This window comes from Asparagus officinalis, chromosome 2 (assembly GCF_001876935.1).
Source record: "Asparagus officinalis chromosome 2, Aspof.V1, whole genome shotgun sequence".
NCBI classification, from domain to species: domain Eukaryota; kingdom Viridiplantae; phylum Streptophyta; class Magnoliopsida; order Asparagales; family Asparagaceae; genus Asparagus; species Asparagus officinalis.
The window spans coordinates 35,572,040-35,588,564 of NC_033795.1; the positions used below are offsets into that span (position 1 = coordinate 35,572,040).

The window sequence follows — 16,525 nt, forward strand, 5'->3', positions numbered from 1 at the left end:
ATGTATCCATCAGCCAATGGGCTCTTGTGTCTCATCTTCATGCAAGTTAGCAGCATTCTTAGAGTTCTAGAATCACTGAAAACTCATAATCTTGATGATTTCTCACTCTCTCCGTTGTCATTCCTCCTGACATTAAAGGGACTACAAGATTGAACACTCAGACATGCATCATTATGTTATATATAGTTATAAAGAAACAACCATCAAAAAACTAATCACGAGCATATTTAATACTCCAGATTTGAAATCATAAATTTTGATATTTACAACTCATTCAACTTCTAAGCTTTCAGACTGTTACATGAAGTGCGTGCCTAGGAAATCACATTTATCACTTAAAAGGACTCCTGCTTTATATAACCTTGGAACAGTCCTCAACTAATGGGAAAAATATTTCCAGTGAATATAACCAAGAAAATTTAATTTTTGAAACACAGAAAAGTTTATCTACCAATCTTAATGTCAATACAGCTGTAGTTAAATTATTCTTTAGGAAGCTTACTAAAGAAAATTTACCTGGTTGACATAATGTATGAACTTATCCATCTGCCTGAACCATGTGTGCGCATATTGGTATTTGAAATCTGTCCCCATGGTGAACATAATGTGGTTTGTTCTGGTAATGTTGGCCTGGAGAAAAAGGAAGTGTTATTCACACTTCACCATCTTGTCAACTAAAATAAGTAAAGATTTTGTAGAATATGAGAGTAAATCTCAATATAAGTCATCTGATGAAAGCAAGGATTTGCATACCTGTGATACAGCTGCAGCAACAAAATCATTCACACGCTCTTCAACATTGTAATCAAATAAGAGTGGGTCATCCTTAAATCAGAAAGGACAGTATTGAACTCCAATCTTCAGATATTTAAAATGTTAAAATTCACATGTCTAATGTAATAACCTGTATAACCGGAGAAGCATCATTAATCTCAAAATAGAATCCACCAGGTGGAGGTTCGTAGTTCTTCGGAAAGATGCCTGTAAAAATCTGAAATGAAAATTGGGAAAATTTAAACTTCTCATACAAACCCACAGTTAATCATAAAACTATAACACGAAAAAACAGGTGAGTAAATAATCAAATATTTATGAAGCATGAATAGTTTCCTAAGAGCGAAAGGGTGAACAATCACTCACATCAGCAGATGACCCAAGGCTTTTAGAACCACGCCATACAACTTCAAGACTCTTCAAATCTTTTCGCTTTTCTCGATCTTGGTAATCAATCCTTGAGAAGTAGAGAGCATCAAATCCAACCTGCAAATTTCAGAAAGCTGTTTCACTATGATCCATTCATCAGTGTAATAGCAAAAAAGATTTATCTTTGGTGAATTAGACCTTTATACAAACTTCTAATTTTATTGATGCAACAGCTGGAAAATGAAAAGGTATATATGGAAGGAATAAAAAGAGACGACAGAAAGCAAGTTTATATGCCTCACGAAAACAGCATTAAGGTTGGGGTGTTTCCAAGATGCAACTTCAGTACGTGAAATGATGCATAGATTGTATATTAAATAAAAGACTAATCATCGATAGTACAAAAATGGAGATCTCTAAAACGGGCATACATGGTCATACAAAATCCAATGTAACTCCTATAGTGTTCACTTCTTAAACAGGAGACTGAACAAGGCGTAAATTGCTCAATTGAAACAGTATATGGTTAGTACTGTAAGTGTAGGATGTAACTCCTGGACATGAAATAATTCATAAATCTTAGACCAAAGAATAGTCATATAACCACAAGAACGACACATAGAGTCCAACAATGCAAACTGAGGCATAGTCCAACAATGCAAACTGAGGCATATTGCTCATGTTCTTTAAATATCACTGCTCCACTGAAGTGCAACATGGGAACAGAGAACTTGAGTGAACTATATGAATCACCTGCACTATGGCTTAAAGGTCTTAATTCAATGCAATAAAACTAACACTAGCATGTCGGTTCATATCAAAAAACGGTGTACAGTGTTGTAAGGGGCACGGAAAGCTAGCTATATATCGTTGGACAATGGCAAACACATTTACCTGTCTAAGTTGAACCTGTGCAAGTGATCATAGTCTAAAACTCATGTTTCCCACAGTAACTCTGAAAAAAGGATATAAATACATGTCTGAAGCAAGGTTTTAAATATCGGATATCAGGGTAATATTGGATGGCCAAAATTCATATCGGATTGCAGATATCGGGGAAATATCGGGGATATGTGGTAAATATCGGAATGCCATAATGAATGTTTGCATACATATTATAATGCATTAAAATGTAATCTCAACATATGTAATGAAATTTAAGCATACAAAATATGAATAATATATGTTTAGGATCACTAATCAACCTTCTAAAACAAACAAAAGTGCAAAGCAACGTTGCAACATTCGATCTGCTTTTTTAGGGGAAAATGTCATTTGATATAATGGGGAAATCTTGATATCTCGCCCAAAAATTCCAAACACGGTATATTATTTTGCAACAAGCTATATAAAAAGATATATTGGTCCACATATCGGCTAATATATCGGCCATATCAGGGATTTATCATTCAAAATAGCCAAAAAGCAGTAAAGGATATTTAAAGACCGTATCGGTTGCGGCAAGCCCTGTAAAAGGATATATCGGGGATATATCGGGCCATGTCGGGGATATTTAAAACAATGGTCTGAAGTGGCACAAACAACAAACAGCTAGAGACTAGAGAAGGTAGGACACCTTTAAGCACTCAAAATCATGAGAGAAGCCCTTTAACATATGAGACCCAAATAAAACATATGCTTCACGCCTCATTTTGTCATGTCCCACCTAAGGCTTGGGCTTCATAAACCAAAGAAAGAATGGATCTTTTTTCTAAATCTGGTTGGAAATATTTGGTTCAGCAAAAAAATAGGTCTCTCTTTTAGTGGCCCCCCAAATCTAACATATTTTAAATAAGTCCCCCACATCTCATATATTTTAAATAAATCCCCCAAATCTATAAGTATTCTTACATAAGTCCCCCATTTCTCATATGTTTTAAGTAAGACCCCAAATCTTTAAGTTTCCTTAAATAAGTCCTTCTAGGTTAAAATTGATAACCTAACTCTAAATTAACTAAACTACATTATTCTTGTTAGTCTTTCCCTCATCTTCTCAACATAGTTATGACTAATTCTTACAATGAAGTGAAATAGATACTTCTCAACAGATAGCAAGCAAAGAGGAAGAGGCAGAGAGAAGAGAGGACAACATGAAAGAAGAGAGCACAACATGATAGACTAATGGAATTTAATTAACTTGGAGTTAATAGTGTTAATGTACAGGGAGTTATCAAAGAGAACTTATAGATTTGAGGGAATCATTTAAAATATATGAGATTTGGGGACTTATTTAAAAATAGATCAGATTTGGGGGACCAATGTTAGAATTTAAAAAAAGTGTAAAAAATCAATGTATCTTCATGTTGCTATTAAAGGCTGTCAATAATTAAGTTCACTCAGTTTTTTTATCTTTAATTTTTCTTTTTCAATATTCAATATTTATATTTCACAGTAGAGAATACTTGAAAATTCATGATTTTTATTTATAGCCTCAAATTAGGCATAACATGCTTTCCCTTTTGAAACTGTTCCCAATCATATATGTTCAAATTTCAAAATATTCAATGCTGGCTTCTCTTTTGCAATTAAAGATGTACAAGTGTCTATATTTGTATATATGTTATGCATGAATTTGTGTATAAATCTATTAACAGACGCATATATTATGTAAGTGGAAAATGTATAGCTTATCATAACTTGAATACTTATAAAAAAATAATGAAACATAACTAACTAAACCCTCCCAAAAAAAAGGCTTATGTCCCACTTACTAGCCCTGTATTTCCTTTTTTAGGTAAATGAAAAATTTTCATTAACCATATGAAATACAGGTATATAACTCATTCTCAGATACCTGAAGCCCTGTATTTCTCTATTGAATCCTTTCTATAACAACATTCATCCTTCATAAACTATTCTTGAATAATGAACTTTAATGGGTATCCCTGATGTGAAGCTAATAGAAGGAAACGGTTCAAGGGGCACACCAGTTTAAGAGCAAATACATTGTATTGAAAATTCTAATGAAGGTTTCAATGCGATGTATTTTGTTTTAAGACTAGGATAGAAATATAAATATGTCAGGTAATCAGAAAATTAGGAAAAGTATGGTCAAGAAAAGAAACCTGCAAGTTAGTGGTTGAGCACGGAAATATACAACCAATCAAGTAAGCATTAATCTGTAGCCATCACTGTGCATTAAGATTAACGAAATGATGTGTAGAAGGTAAAAGAAATACCTCAGCCCCAAGCAAGTAGGATTGTACTGCAGCATGTCCAAACGGATCAATCTGCCAACCAATTCTAGGAGTTTGACCAAATTCTTGCCTGATAAATCGGTGGCCAAGGGTAGTCTGATCGATCATGTCAATGTAATGCACTGCTGCTTCATCATGCATACACATTCCCCCATTTCTTCATCACAAGAATGATATGAATGATAAGTCCCAGTATTCATTCAAAAAACAGAAGAACACCAACAATCTACTTTTTTCAGAGATAAACTGGTCAAAACCACTGATCAAAAGTATCATGTACTCCTGGATTATGGGAAATGGTACTCAAAAAGTAAGGGAGCAAGGAGCTCAATTTCAGTCAACTTGGGAAACATGCAGACCCACTCTTCTATCTCGAAAGAAAAAAAATCCCATAGAGGGCCCTCTACAGAATATCATACAAGGATGAAGGAGAGGACAACACCTGATTTATCATGAATCTTGATGTAACATATTGCTACTGTTTATTGGTGCAGTCACTACTGTTTACCATTTACCATCAATGGTAGACAGGTGAGCTCACTAATATGCCACGTCTCACCCCATCCTACAACCCTATACAGAATTCCATAAATGAGCCTCTATAGTGTCATGATAATATCTCGTTCAAGTTTGGGGTAAAATAAATGGAATTATAATTGTCAAGGAAATGACCACCTTATATTCTTATAACAAATCTAAAGGAAACAAATCTAATTAGATATTAAAAATCAGTACTAATTCTACACAAAAAGAGTTGCAAAGAATTTATGTATGTATGTAACAAATTAATAAGACAAATTTGTGTCACTCGTAACATAAGTTTAACTAGTTCAGGAAAAAAAAACTAAAGATGAAATCCTTTACATGAATTCTAATTGACCAGAGTTCACAAGCTCCTTCACCGTCTTCTTCATAGCATCACTCTGCTGCCTCCACCACCGCTGAAAGAAAGCCTACATCCCGCAAAAAAAACCCAAATCAACAATCAAAAACACCAAAATCTAAAACCCTAAAGCCTAATTTCATACCAAAACCTACCTGCTCGACATAAATAAACTTTCGATTCTTATCCGCCAGCAGCGCCGGGATCAGTGAATCCAGCACATTCTGCACACAAGCCACCTACAAAAACAGAATAAACATATAAAATTAGAGATTTTCCATGCAAACATCAACAAGTTGAGGACTTTTTTGAGAATTAAGAACTCCCTCTGAATCCCATTCTTAACTAAACCCACTGACATTAAAAGCATTACTCCGTTTCTCCGTTTCTTCAAACACAAATGAGTAAATTTTGATATTAAACTATAGCAAAAAAAAAAAACAAATGGATCGAGAATATTCACAGTTAAACCGAGTTCCGATTGGCGATGTAATATAAGACATTGAAGTTAAAAGTGATGAAACTTTAGGGCATCTATTTTTGGCAAGTTCACACACGAGTATCAAAGCTATTATATAAATTGTTAATACTGTGGGGTATTAAACTGCAACCAACCCAAAAAAAGAAAACAATTAGAAATACCGGATCAAATATAACAAAGCTGCTTGGGTTTTCTAAGAATTAAGAATTTTCCTCGAACAGGTACTTGACCCTAAACACATTGAATTTAACTAAAATTCTATATTAGCTATGGTAAAACACTAGTGTTAGATTGCAATTACTCCAAAGAGAAAACGGCAATAATGTACTCCCGGCGCAAATATCAAAAGGTCGAGGGGTTCTCGAGAATCGGGAGACCTGGATGGAGTTGTTGGATCCGACGTAGTACTGATCTATGGTCTTGAGCCATCCGACGTCGTCGTGAGTGTGGGGAACCAGATGGACGTTTATCTTTCCGTCGACGATCCCCGCCGACGTGTTGTATGCGACGTATCCTGCACCGGCGAAGCAGCAGGATGCGACGACAAGGAAGAGGAGGAGGAGGAGAGGAGGCGATGCGATCGCCATGGGCGCGAGCTAGGTCAATGGATCGTGAAGCGAAGTCGAGTGAAGGCGAGTTTTAGGTTTTTTTTTTTAAATAAATATAAACGTAGCGGATAAGCTCGGATAGTGACGGAGTGACTGTCGCTGGTTCCGCTGTCGTCCTCTGTTTTGGGGAGAATTTGGAGATTTCAGGATTTTAGGATTTTAGGGGGGTGTTGACTGTTGAGGAAAATAAGTTTACGGATCTCAACTGTGTGAAGAAAAATTATTAAAAAAAACTGTGCCAATAAAAAGCGGGAGGATGGGTTATTTTTTTAACAAAGAACAGATTTTGCTAAATAATTAGCAAAATGGATCATTTTGTTAATTATTTAACAAAATAGACCTATTTTAGTCAACAAGTCAAAAAAAGATCGATTTTAAAAAAAAATAGGCTTCTGAAAACATACGGGACTAGCACTCCCGTATGTTTTCAGTGCACTAATCGGGGATTAGTGCTCACAGAAAGCATACGGGACTAATATTCCCGTATGTTTTCAGCAGTCTGTTTTTAAAATCGACCTCTTTTTGGTCAACAAGCCAAAAAGAAGTCTATTTTGCTAAATAATAAGCAAAATGGTCTATTTTGCTAATTATTTAGCAAAATCAGTCTTTTTTAAAATATTCCCCTTTAAAAGATTGTACGAATTTAATAAGAGACTTCATAAGTTGAATTAATTATTATTGGCTAAATAGCACTTAAATTAAATACCGTATAGTTACCCTAACTTTCCTCTTTAACGCCTAACTTATATTCGATATGATAATCATATACCTGAGTCAAGTTTTAAAAGAAACACTAATGTGGACTGATTTGACACATTAAAAATTTTGTAGGATAATTGTTTTTTTTCTTTAAGTAAAAAATAGGTCAAGGAGCTCTCCTCACAAAATTGGATATAACTATAGTGGAAAACAGAGAATAGATATAGCCATAATCAAAGAAGGTTAAGTTTTTTAAATTCTCTCATTTGGACATGATTGCATATTATTCCAACCAAGCGATCCACAAAGATAAGAGAGTACCTTCGTTATCACTTCACATACAACAAGGATTAGAGGAGAATGATTTTTTAGTTAGGTTTCAAAATTTAGAAAACTTATTTCGAAATACAACGACGTGGAGAACAATATCTAAAAATTATTAATAGTTTTGTTTCTACCTGTTTAAAATCAGTCGTGGAGTATCGCAACTTTCTACCTATATTTTATGCGATTTACTACGGAGAGTTCTCCATAGGTTTATTTTTCACTAACATATTGGCTATCAAATCTATAATTGCAAAACTTTTTGTAACCTGAAAAAAATACCGATTATAACAATGTAGAGGGACGTCTCTGCTTATAATCCCGGGCCATGATTCACCCCATCCATCACGCCCTACTTGCGCTATTGTTTTTTATTATTTTCCACCCAACACTTGCGCTATTGTTCATTAACAACACAAAAGTGGGTCCTAGCAATAGTCCGATGAAAGCGGGTGGTGACCTAGTCGGACCATTTTTTTTTTAATATGAGAGAACTTCCTCCCCATCCTGCCAGCCTTGTATCGGACCTCACGCCATGGCTAAGAGCCACCTCTCTATGGCTCTGAGTATTTCAGAAAATTAATTTCTTATAAATGCTCTCTATGAGAGTCGAACATGTAGGCTTTAATATACTATTCATACGCAGCTTAACAACTCGAATGGACCCTAAATGACCGTTTTGTGTATTTTATTCTCGGGTTTACCGTATTGTTTTATGTTACCTTTGAGAGTTGTGTGTGTATATATATAATTGGTTGTATAAATATTATCGCATAGGTGGCAACATCTGTTATAACCCCTAAATTACCAATTATTAATCTACATAGAGAAGTCGACATGTGTCTTACACTATGTCTATCAGACCAATTCAAGTCCAAGATAGCCTCCATCTCAGCACAGCCGACTTGATTGCCGACAACTTGCGTAGTCGAGTCATAAGGCGGTACTACTCAGTGAACCTCTCAATGAAATTGCCCTAGAAGGGGTGGTGAATAGGGTAATCAAACAATAATGTGCAACTAATGAAAATGCAATGCAATTTAAGAACCAAAATATAATAATAAGGCAATAATTAAAAGAGAGAGTGTGAGAAATAGTTAGCCAACGAAGACGACAATATGTTCACGAGGTTCGGCCACTCTCGACCTATGTCCCAACTACCTCTCTCGATGGTAATCCACTACACAACTCGGTTTGGAAGCCGGAACTTCTTCACAATGATCTTCCCGAGATCGAACTCTCCACACAATGATCTCTTCGAGATCTAGCTCTCCACACAATGCCACACAATATAAGATGAAGTAAAATAATCTCTCTTACAACAATCCTATGGCAAGGATGAAGAGATGAACAGTTGAAGCACAGAGATTTTTGTGGGATATGAAAGTGAAAACCAAAAACTTGAGAATGAGTAGAAGATTTAAGCTTAGAAGTCTCAAAAACAAAATCTCAAGGTTTTTCTTAGTTAATTTGACAAATGGATCATGAGGAATATTTATAGTCTCTCAACCAAATCACAAAATCTGCCCAAAATCCTAAAATCCCTCAAAATCTGGATTCATATAAAACTAGTCGTTACAGTGCAAAAAAACATGATCAGTCGACTAATCAATCGAATCAGTCGACTGACTAGTATGATTGAAAACTTACAGGCTGATGATAACACTATCGGTCGACTGGTCAAAATATCGATCGACTGAAAACACTGTGTTCGGTTGACTGGTTTTATATGTCGGTGGACTGATAGACTATAAAAAGGAAAGCTGTAAAAACTACTTCTGGTCTTATTTCTTAATTTCCTCTAATTTCTTCTACCCTCTTAATCTAATTTTGTTTTATTTGTGAACAATCACACTTTTCTCATATCTCTTCACAACCCCATTTATCACTCTTAATTGTCCACACACAAGTTAGAAACTGATTTTGATTATTTCCTACAACACCTCACTCGAGGGATGATAACTTTTATACTATAACTTGTACTAGTAGAAAAAAGAACAAACTAGATGGAAATTTCTGTCTAAGTTGCTTATGATTCCGTCTAGGTTGATCAATCTAGACGAAAATTCCATCTAGAAAAGTCCGCCTAGTTTAACTCAAACTAAACAGAATTCCGTCTAGATAAGTCAAACTAGACGGAAAGCAACCTAGACAGAATATGAAAAGCCATCTAGGTTGCAACCTAGACGGAAAATCCTTCTAGGTTGACAACCTAGATGGAAATCCGTCTAGGTTGCCAACCGAGACAAAAATCCATCTAGGTTGCCATTATAGCAACCTAGACGGAATTCCGTCTAGGTTGGTTCAACGTAGACGGAATTTCCGTCTAGGTTGCTTTTTTCTAACAAAAAGTTTTTTTTTTTTAAATAGCTTTCCCTATACATTTAATTACAATAACAGTATACACATGAATATACAGATCCAATAATTCCAACCATCCAAATATACATCCAATAAGTCCAAATATAATCAAATAGCATCTTCAATATACAGATCCAACCATCCAATCCAAAATATACATCCAGCAATTCCGTTCAATAAATACATTCAACAACATATACACTAGCAATACAGATCCAACGACATGAATAAAAAAGTAGAGTGCTATAACAAATAAAAAAATTGTTCATTGCATTAAAAAATAAAAAAACCTCAGATCTCATCATCGTCGGCATCATCTCTATCCCTCGTACGAGGACGGGAACTACTTCATCTAATATCTCCAGCCTGAATGTCCAATTGAATAATAATTATGTGGTGTTTGATAACATATTAAATATAAATAATTTTATAAATATAAGAAAAAATAAGATACCTGAACGTCGCTTTGCCCAATGCCGGAATTATCAACACCCAAGCTTATGAGCCGTATGATACCACCAAACACACTAGAGGGAATCACACCGGCCAAATATTCTATAACATAAGACATGATATCGTCCATCGAGTGGGCCCTCCTCGCAACTCTGGTCATTTCCGCAGTCACTTGAGCATGCAGCTCTGGGTCAATCTTGTCGTACAAATACGCAGAGACACGTAGGACAAATAGTATAGCCTCGAAACTGCTTGGGGCTACCCTCATTGTTGTAGATGGCATGGAGGATGATGTGGATGATATTATGCTTATGCCTGGTGAAGCTCCAACACCATGCAAAGGATATTTTCCTCTCCTATTATTAGGGAGAAATGAATATTAGATTTTGCGATCGAATTCAATAATGTTAAACAAATATAAATAGGAACGTAGTATTCGAATTGATTCGATTTTGACCATCCCTACCTATTATGTCCTAATAGGTTCTGTGTGAGAGTGATGTTATCCTCTTAAGAAAGCATGTGAGGGTCCGACTCGCCTTGTTCTTCCTCCTGCGACATGTACAGTGTTGCAGCCTCCCTGGTTGTAGTTTCAAAACCCTCCTAAAGCACAAATATAAGTTTAAAAATATCAAATTGGTTGCAACTTCATTTTAATAATTATTCAAGGTAAATACCAAATTGACTTACTTGCAAATTTGTTTACTACTAGGCCAATGTGTTAGATTATTCACATGGCATATATTCCTCTGTAAAGACCATATTATTCGTGTTCTCGTTTTTCCGTAAAATTAAGAATGAAATAGAGTTATAAATACTAATTAAGTTATATATAAGTCTTAGCACCAACTCGAGATTTGTCTTGATCTTATCCTAATTCTTGTCCTCATCCCTATATCGATCACGGAAAGTACCATATGCTAACTTTGCCTTCAAGTTTATCGGCATTCTTGATCTTCCCTGTCATATTATAAATTTATGAGATTTCATAGTCATACTAAGCATTAAGATCATTTAAAACGTTAAATTACATATACCGTATCCCGACAATAACCATCCTCTATGTTGGCGTAGGAGTATGCGCCCAGGTGGTGGTCATGCATCTTCTTTCTATTCATTGATCCTTTCGTTGATTTATTCTTTAAAAAATATATTTTAGTAAATATGTAATGAAATGTTTTAGTGTAGTTTTAATGTGTAGTTTTCACGAAACTAACCTGGGCGACAATGATGTCCCAATACGTGAGGAGAGCTGTGAAATGAAGTTCGTCAACTCTATCATCGAGGTTTAAAAACCTCTGCCAATCCTCCAAATACCTATCATAAGTTTCGCGCTTAATCTCATGCCTCCATTGTTTGAGGACAGCTTCAACCTTGACATTAAAAACATAATGTCAAGCCCCATCAAAGTCCTCGAGGTAGAAGCTTTCCTGTAAATTTGCATATACATTCAGTTAGGATAATTTAATATTAATTACTAATTACTAATAAATGAAAAGCTAAAGTAATATAAATTTATCATAAGCTCATTCCATATCGCCTCGTAGGCGGTCCATGGTAGTTCTTGAAAATTAAAATAAGGATTGATGATGTTCGCTCTGCGCACGAGAACCCTGATATACGAATTCAATCTGGACAACCAAGCACCAACGGGCAACGTGTCATTATTCTACCGAATAATGGCCCTCATGCCTCTTGGCGGTTGTTTAGACCCAGGCTTATCCCTGCCACGTCGTCCCTCTATGCGATCTGGCTTAGCACCTATAATAATAACAATATGATAATATATCATATAATATATAAATGTGAAAATAAAAAGTATTTATAAAATTTACCATTTGTTATCTCCCTTTCTTTGGCTGTGATTGCAACAGCTTTCCTAGTCTCCAACATAGGCATCATCTCCTCTAATCATCGCGCAGCATGTGGATGGTGCCTCACTGATTTAGTCCTTGACCTATAAGAGTCCATAGGGAAGGGTAAACTGCGATAGTCTTGCATCTTCAGGCGCAAGTCAGCCTGGAATGTATATGAAGGAAATGATGGCGTCCATTAATCATCTACATAACAAAAGAGTATCATTAATATAAATTTTAAATTGACCAAAATCAAATATTAAATACTAAATACTGATGTCGGGGGATGGTTCTGGTGCTGCATCAGAGGGGTCGGGTGTTGAATAACCCGCATCTACAACAAATGAACACTATGAGCTAGATAACAAATAATTTATAAAAGATATTAAAATATTAAACAAAATATACCTGCATTCGGAGATGGTGGTGTCTCCTCATTACCAGTACCCGGGGTGATACTCCATGATCGATCACGGTCACCACTAAAGAGCCTCCTCACATTCCTCATCTACAAATTCAAATTTTAACATAGTTAAGAAAAAAATATATATACATGCTCATAAGATATATTATTATGAAAAGCATTATTGATTTTTTGATTTTAAGGAATCTCTTACTCCGAGCGGATTGAATTTAGAATACCGATTTTTTCCAAACTAACTTTTGGAAACCCCTCAAGTAATTTTATGATCTCAACGTCTGTTAGCTAACGCAGCTTCGTTCTCTTGTCAACTGTGCCATCAAAACATAGCTGATAATTTTCTATACTTATGACTCAAGGGTAACCACCTACGATTAAACCAATAACTGTTGGCCTTCTTGTTTTGATGATGTTTAACAAATAATTTACTACTAACGTTGTTTGTCTAGTGTCTGTGGTTTTTTCATTTATTATAGACAAACAACAAGTTGGAGGATGGATAGAATTGTGCCATAACGATCATATCCAATGGAGGTTGGCGGAATCGTAGAGTGAAGCCTTATAATTCAAGTTAAAGATTCAAGTTCAAGCTTCATCCGCAAGTGTACCAAGTAGAGCTTATTGAAGATCAAGATCATAGCTTGGGTAATATAGTATAGGTTTTATATTATGTGTGTTTAATACTTCAAGCTCAATATTATACACACACACACGTTTTCTTGGTTTATCCATTTTTTTCGTTTTATCCACAAACAACATTTTTCCAAATGAATATTTATATACATACATGTTTGTTTATGTGGATAAGTTGTTTTGGTATAGCTATATAGATATGAAACAAATATACATGTTCATATGCATACTCACTTGTTTCATATTCAATTGTGTTTACAAAATATATTGTATTTTTGGATTATAGACTTAATAAAAATATTTCATATCATTTATCAAGTCTATAAATCTATTGGAAAGTTTTTAAAATTTGTTTGAACTCAGTTTGTCAAAATCAAGTTCTTAACAAGTTCATGTTCGTGCATGTTTTTTGTAAAATGATGAGTTTTCATTGTTGGGAAGTACAAATTGCAAAATTCTTTTTGTAACATGTTCATTTACATGTTTATAAAGTTTTCCCAAAGTTTCATGATTTTGGGAGTTGATTTACTATATTAAATTGATTTTACAAAATCGTGTGTCTCAGCAGTTTTTAGAATCTGGAATATATGTATTAAAATATTTATTTCTCACAAATGGGAAGTGATATTTCATAAATTCTTTCTTTAAAATGTTTATCTACATGTATAGAAATGTCTCTCAAATTTTCATAATTTTATTTAATATTTTTAATGTATTTTACAAAGCCAGCTACGTAAAAATTCCAGATCTGCCGATACTGTTCAAACCTGATGAGTCGACCCATAAATGCATGAGTCGACCCATGAACAGTGCACGAGTCGACCCATGAACATATGAGTCGACCCATCAGATATATTTTGCCTAAAACGGCTAGTTTATGAGTCGACTCATGAAAAGTACCGAGTCGACTCATAACACTGTAACGACTAGTTTTTGGCTGAGTTGTTTTTTGGTTTTTTGGACTTTTCACTTGGGTTTTCTTGGTTCTTTGGGGTTCCTATAAATACCCCTACATATCCTCAGTTCTAAAGGACTAATGAAATGTTTTAAACAAGTTTAAAGAGTTTTAAACAAGGGTTTAAGTTTGGTTTAAGTTTGGTTTAAGTTTGTTTAAGAAGCTTTTAAGCAAATTGAGAGTTTGTTTTGTGAAATCAATTTCACAAGAGCTTGAGGAGATCAACCATTGGTACTTGAGCATCCAACCATTCTTCCTCTTCCTCTTGATCTATTAAGAAGTTTTCTAAACTCTATTTCTAGCTTTATATCTATTTGTTTTGATTATCATTTTATTAAAGCTAGTTTTATATTGAGTTTAGATTTGATTAATCTCATTGTTACACACACCCACATTGAGCTTTTAGTATTTACATACTAGTATATTTGGGTTGGTGAGAGTTGTAACAATTGAGTGTGAGCTTTCATTGTGTTCTCATCCATATTAGAGAACAAATCATTTGTTATATTGTGCTTTAGTGTGAGGATCACTTTGTAATATACTTGTACACCGAGAGAAGTGTGTGGTGAGAGTCGGGGATCGTCCCAAGAGGAGTGGCATCGGTTGACCAACCTAGGAAGAGGTGGTATCCGAGCATTTGACGGAGATACGTCTAGGTCCAACACTTGAGAGGGTGTAGAGTGTGATTACAAGAGTGTTGATTATAAAGTTTTCGGTTAGCTAAAAAACCGAGTGTGAGGTGTGTAGAAGTTCCGGCTTCCAAACCGGATTGTGATAGTGGATTTCTCCCCGGGAGTGGGGAGCGGAGACGTAGGACGGAAGGTCCAAACTCCGTGATCATTTGATTGTGTTTGAGTGTGCTTTGGCGTTCATTTATATTTGTGCTCATTGCTCATATCGCCATTGTCTCATTATCTAGTTTATCCACTATATTTGTTTATGTTACCCTTGTGTTTGCATATCCTTGCATGTATCATATAGTATACCTCTTTGTTAGGATATATCACCTTGTGTATATTGCATATTCTTGCTCATAAGTATTTGTATATCATTTTGCAAGCATATATTTATTAATAAGTTTTAATTAGCATAAAATCGGATTAGATTAGTATAAGACCCTAATCAACCCCCCTCTAGGGTCTAACAATAACAACTCTTTCGGTTGTGTAGTAATTGAAGAGCTTCAAATTCCGGACCACATACAGGAGAAGCACACTTGCCCTTCATAGACCAACCAGACAGATTAGCATAAGCTGGAAAATCATTAATCATATATAATAGAATAGCAAGTAATCTAAACGACTCTTTTAAATGGGCATTATATGCTAAAATACCCTTAGACCATAATTATTTCAGCTCATCAATTAGAGGCTCTAAGTAGACATCAATATCATTACTCGGTACATGCTTGCCGGGTATCAGTAATGAAAGTATCATAAACGACTATTTTATACAAAGCAATGGAGGTAAATTATATGGCATTAATACAACTTGCCACATAGACCAACCAGAGCTCATTACCCCAAATGGATTGAATCTGTCGCTAGATAGACCCAGTCTTATATTTCTATAATCTTCGGCAAAACAAGGATAAATTTTATCAATATGCTTCCAAGCTAAAGCATTAGCAGGATGTCTCGGTTTACCATCATCTACTCGATCTTCATTGTGCCACCTCATGTTCTTTTCCATGTCCGTATTCATGTACAATCGTCGCAACTAGGAGCCAATGGAAAATGTCAAAGCACATTCGCTAGAATTTTCTTCTGTGTTACCATTGTCTCCGTTGTAATCCTTGTTGAAGAGTTTGTGCATTGTTTCCACCTAGAAACTCCACATGTCGGACACTCTTGAAAGTCTTTATTAGCTTTGTTGTACAAAATATAATCATTCTGATATGCATCAATCTTATTGTAATCAAGACCCAGAGCGAAGACAATCTTCTCAACTTGATAAGTTGTTTAGGGTATGCTAATCTCTCCTCCAGGAATTACCGTCCGAAGCAAATCAAGAAGCATTTTAAAATAATTATCTGACATTCCGCTAAGTGTCTTAACATGTAAGAGTTTCAATATAAATGAAAATCTTGAGTACTCGGTACATCCCTCATATAAGTCATTTTCACTATCTTCTAGTAGCTCAATTATTCGCTTTATTTTTATGGAGGAATGCATATCATCAATATTTTTGGCACTTTTTGACATCTCCTACCTCTTCAGCTTCAACTTCAATATCATCCTCACTTTTATCTCCGATACCATCATCGACATTCACTAGTACAAAACAGCTCTGTCTAAACGGTTATTACAACCGTTTGAACAAGTAGAAATAACCCAAATGGGTATAACTGTTTGGGATAATAAACCCAAATGGGTAAATCCGTTTGGGCTATTGAGAAATCCCAAACGGCTGAAGCAAATGGCTTTAACCATTTGGAATATCTCAACCCAAATGGTTAAAACCGTTTGGGAGTTTTTTTTTCCAAAAAATGAAAGCCTTTTTCCTTTCGTT

General features: G+C 35.2%; 1 protein-coding gene across 2 annotated transcripts in view; it reads right to left on the minus strand.

Moving 5' to 3' along the window:
• The window catches only part of LOC109830656 (probable alpha-mannosidase At5g13980), a 36,314-nt gene extending 29,870 nt beyond the window's left edge, over positions 1-6,444 (minus strand). The window contains exons 1-8 of one of the 2 annotated variants that reach the window (XM_020397983.1): positions 6,082-6,444; positions 5,379-5,462; positions 5,205-5,293; positions 4,323-4,497; positions 1,141-1,260; positions 905-991; positions 754-825; positions 517-630 (exon numbers count right to left, since the gene is read on the minus strand). In XM_020397983.1, coding sequence (XP_020253572.1) covers positions 517-630; positions 754-825; positions 905-991; positions 1,141-1,260; positions 4,323-4,497; positions 5,205-5,293; positions 5,379-5,462; positions 6,082-6,291 — 951 coding nt within the window. In that variant the 5' untranslated portion in view covers positions 6,292-6,444. The remainder of the gene's footprint in view (positions 1-516; positions 631-753; positions 826-904; positions 992-1,140; positions 1,261-4,322; positions 4,498-5,204; positions 5,294-5,378; positions 5,463-6,081) is intronic. The other variant, XM_020397982.1, reaches the window with a different exon arrangement.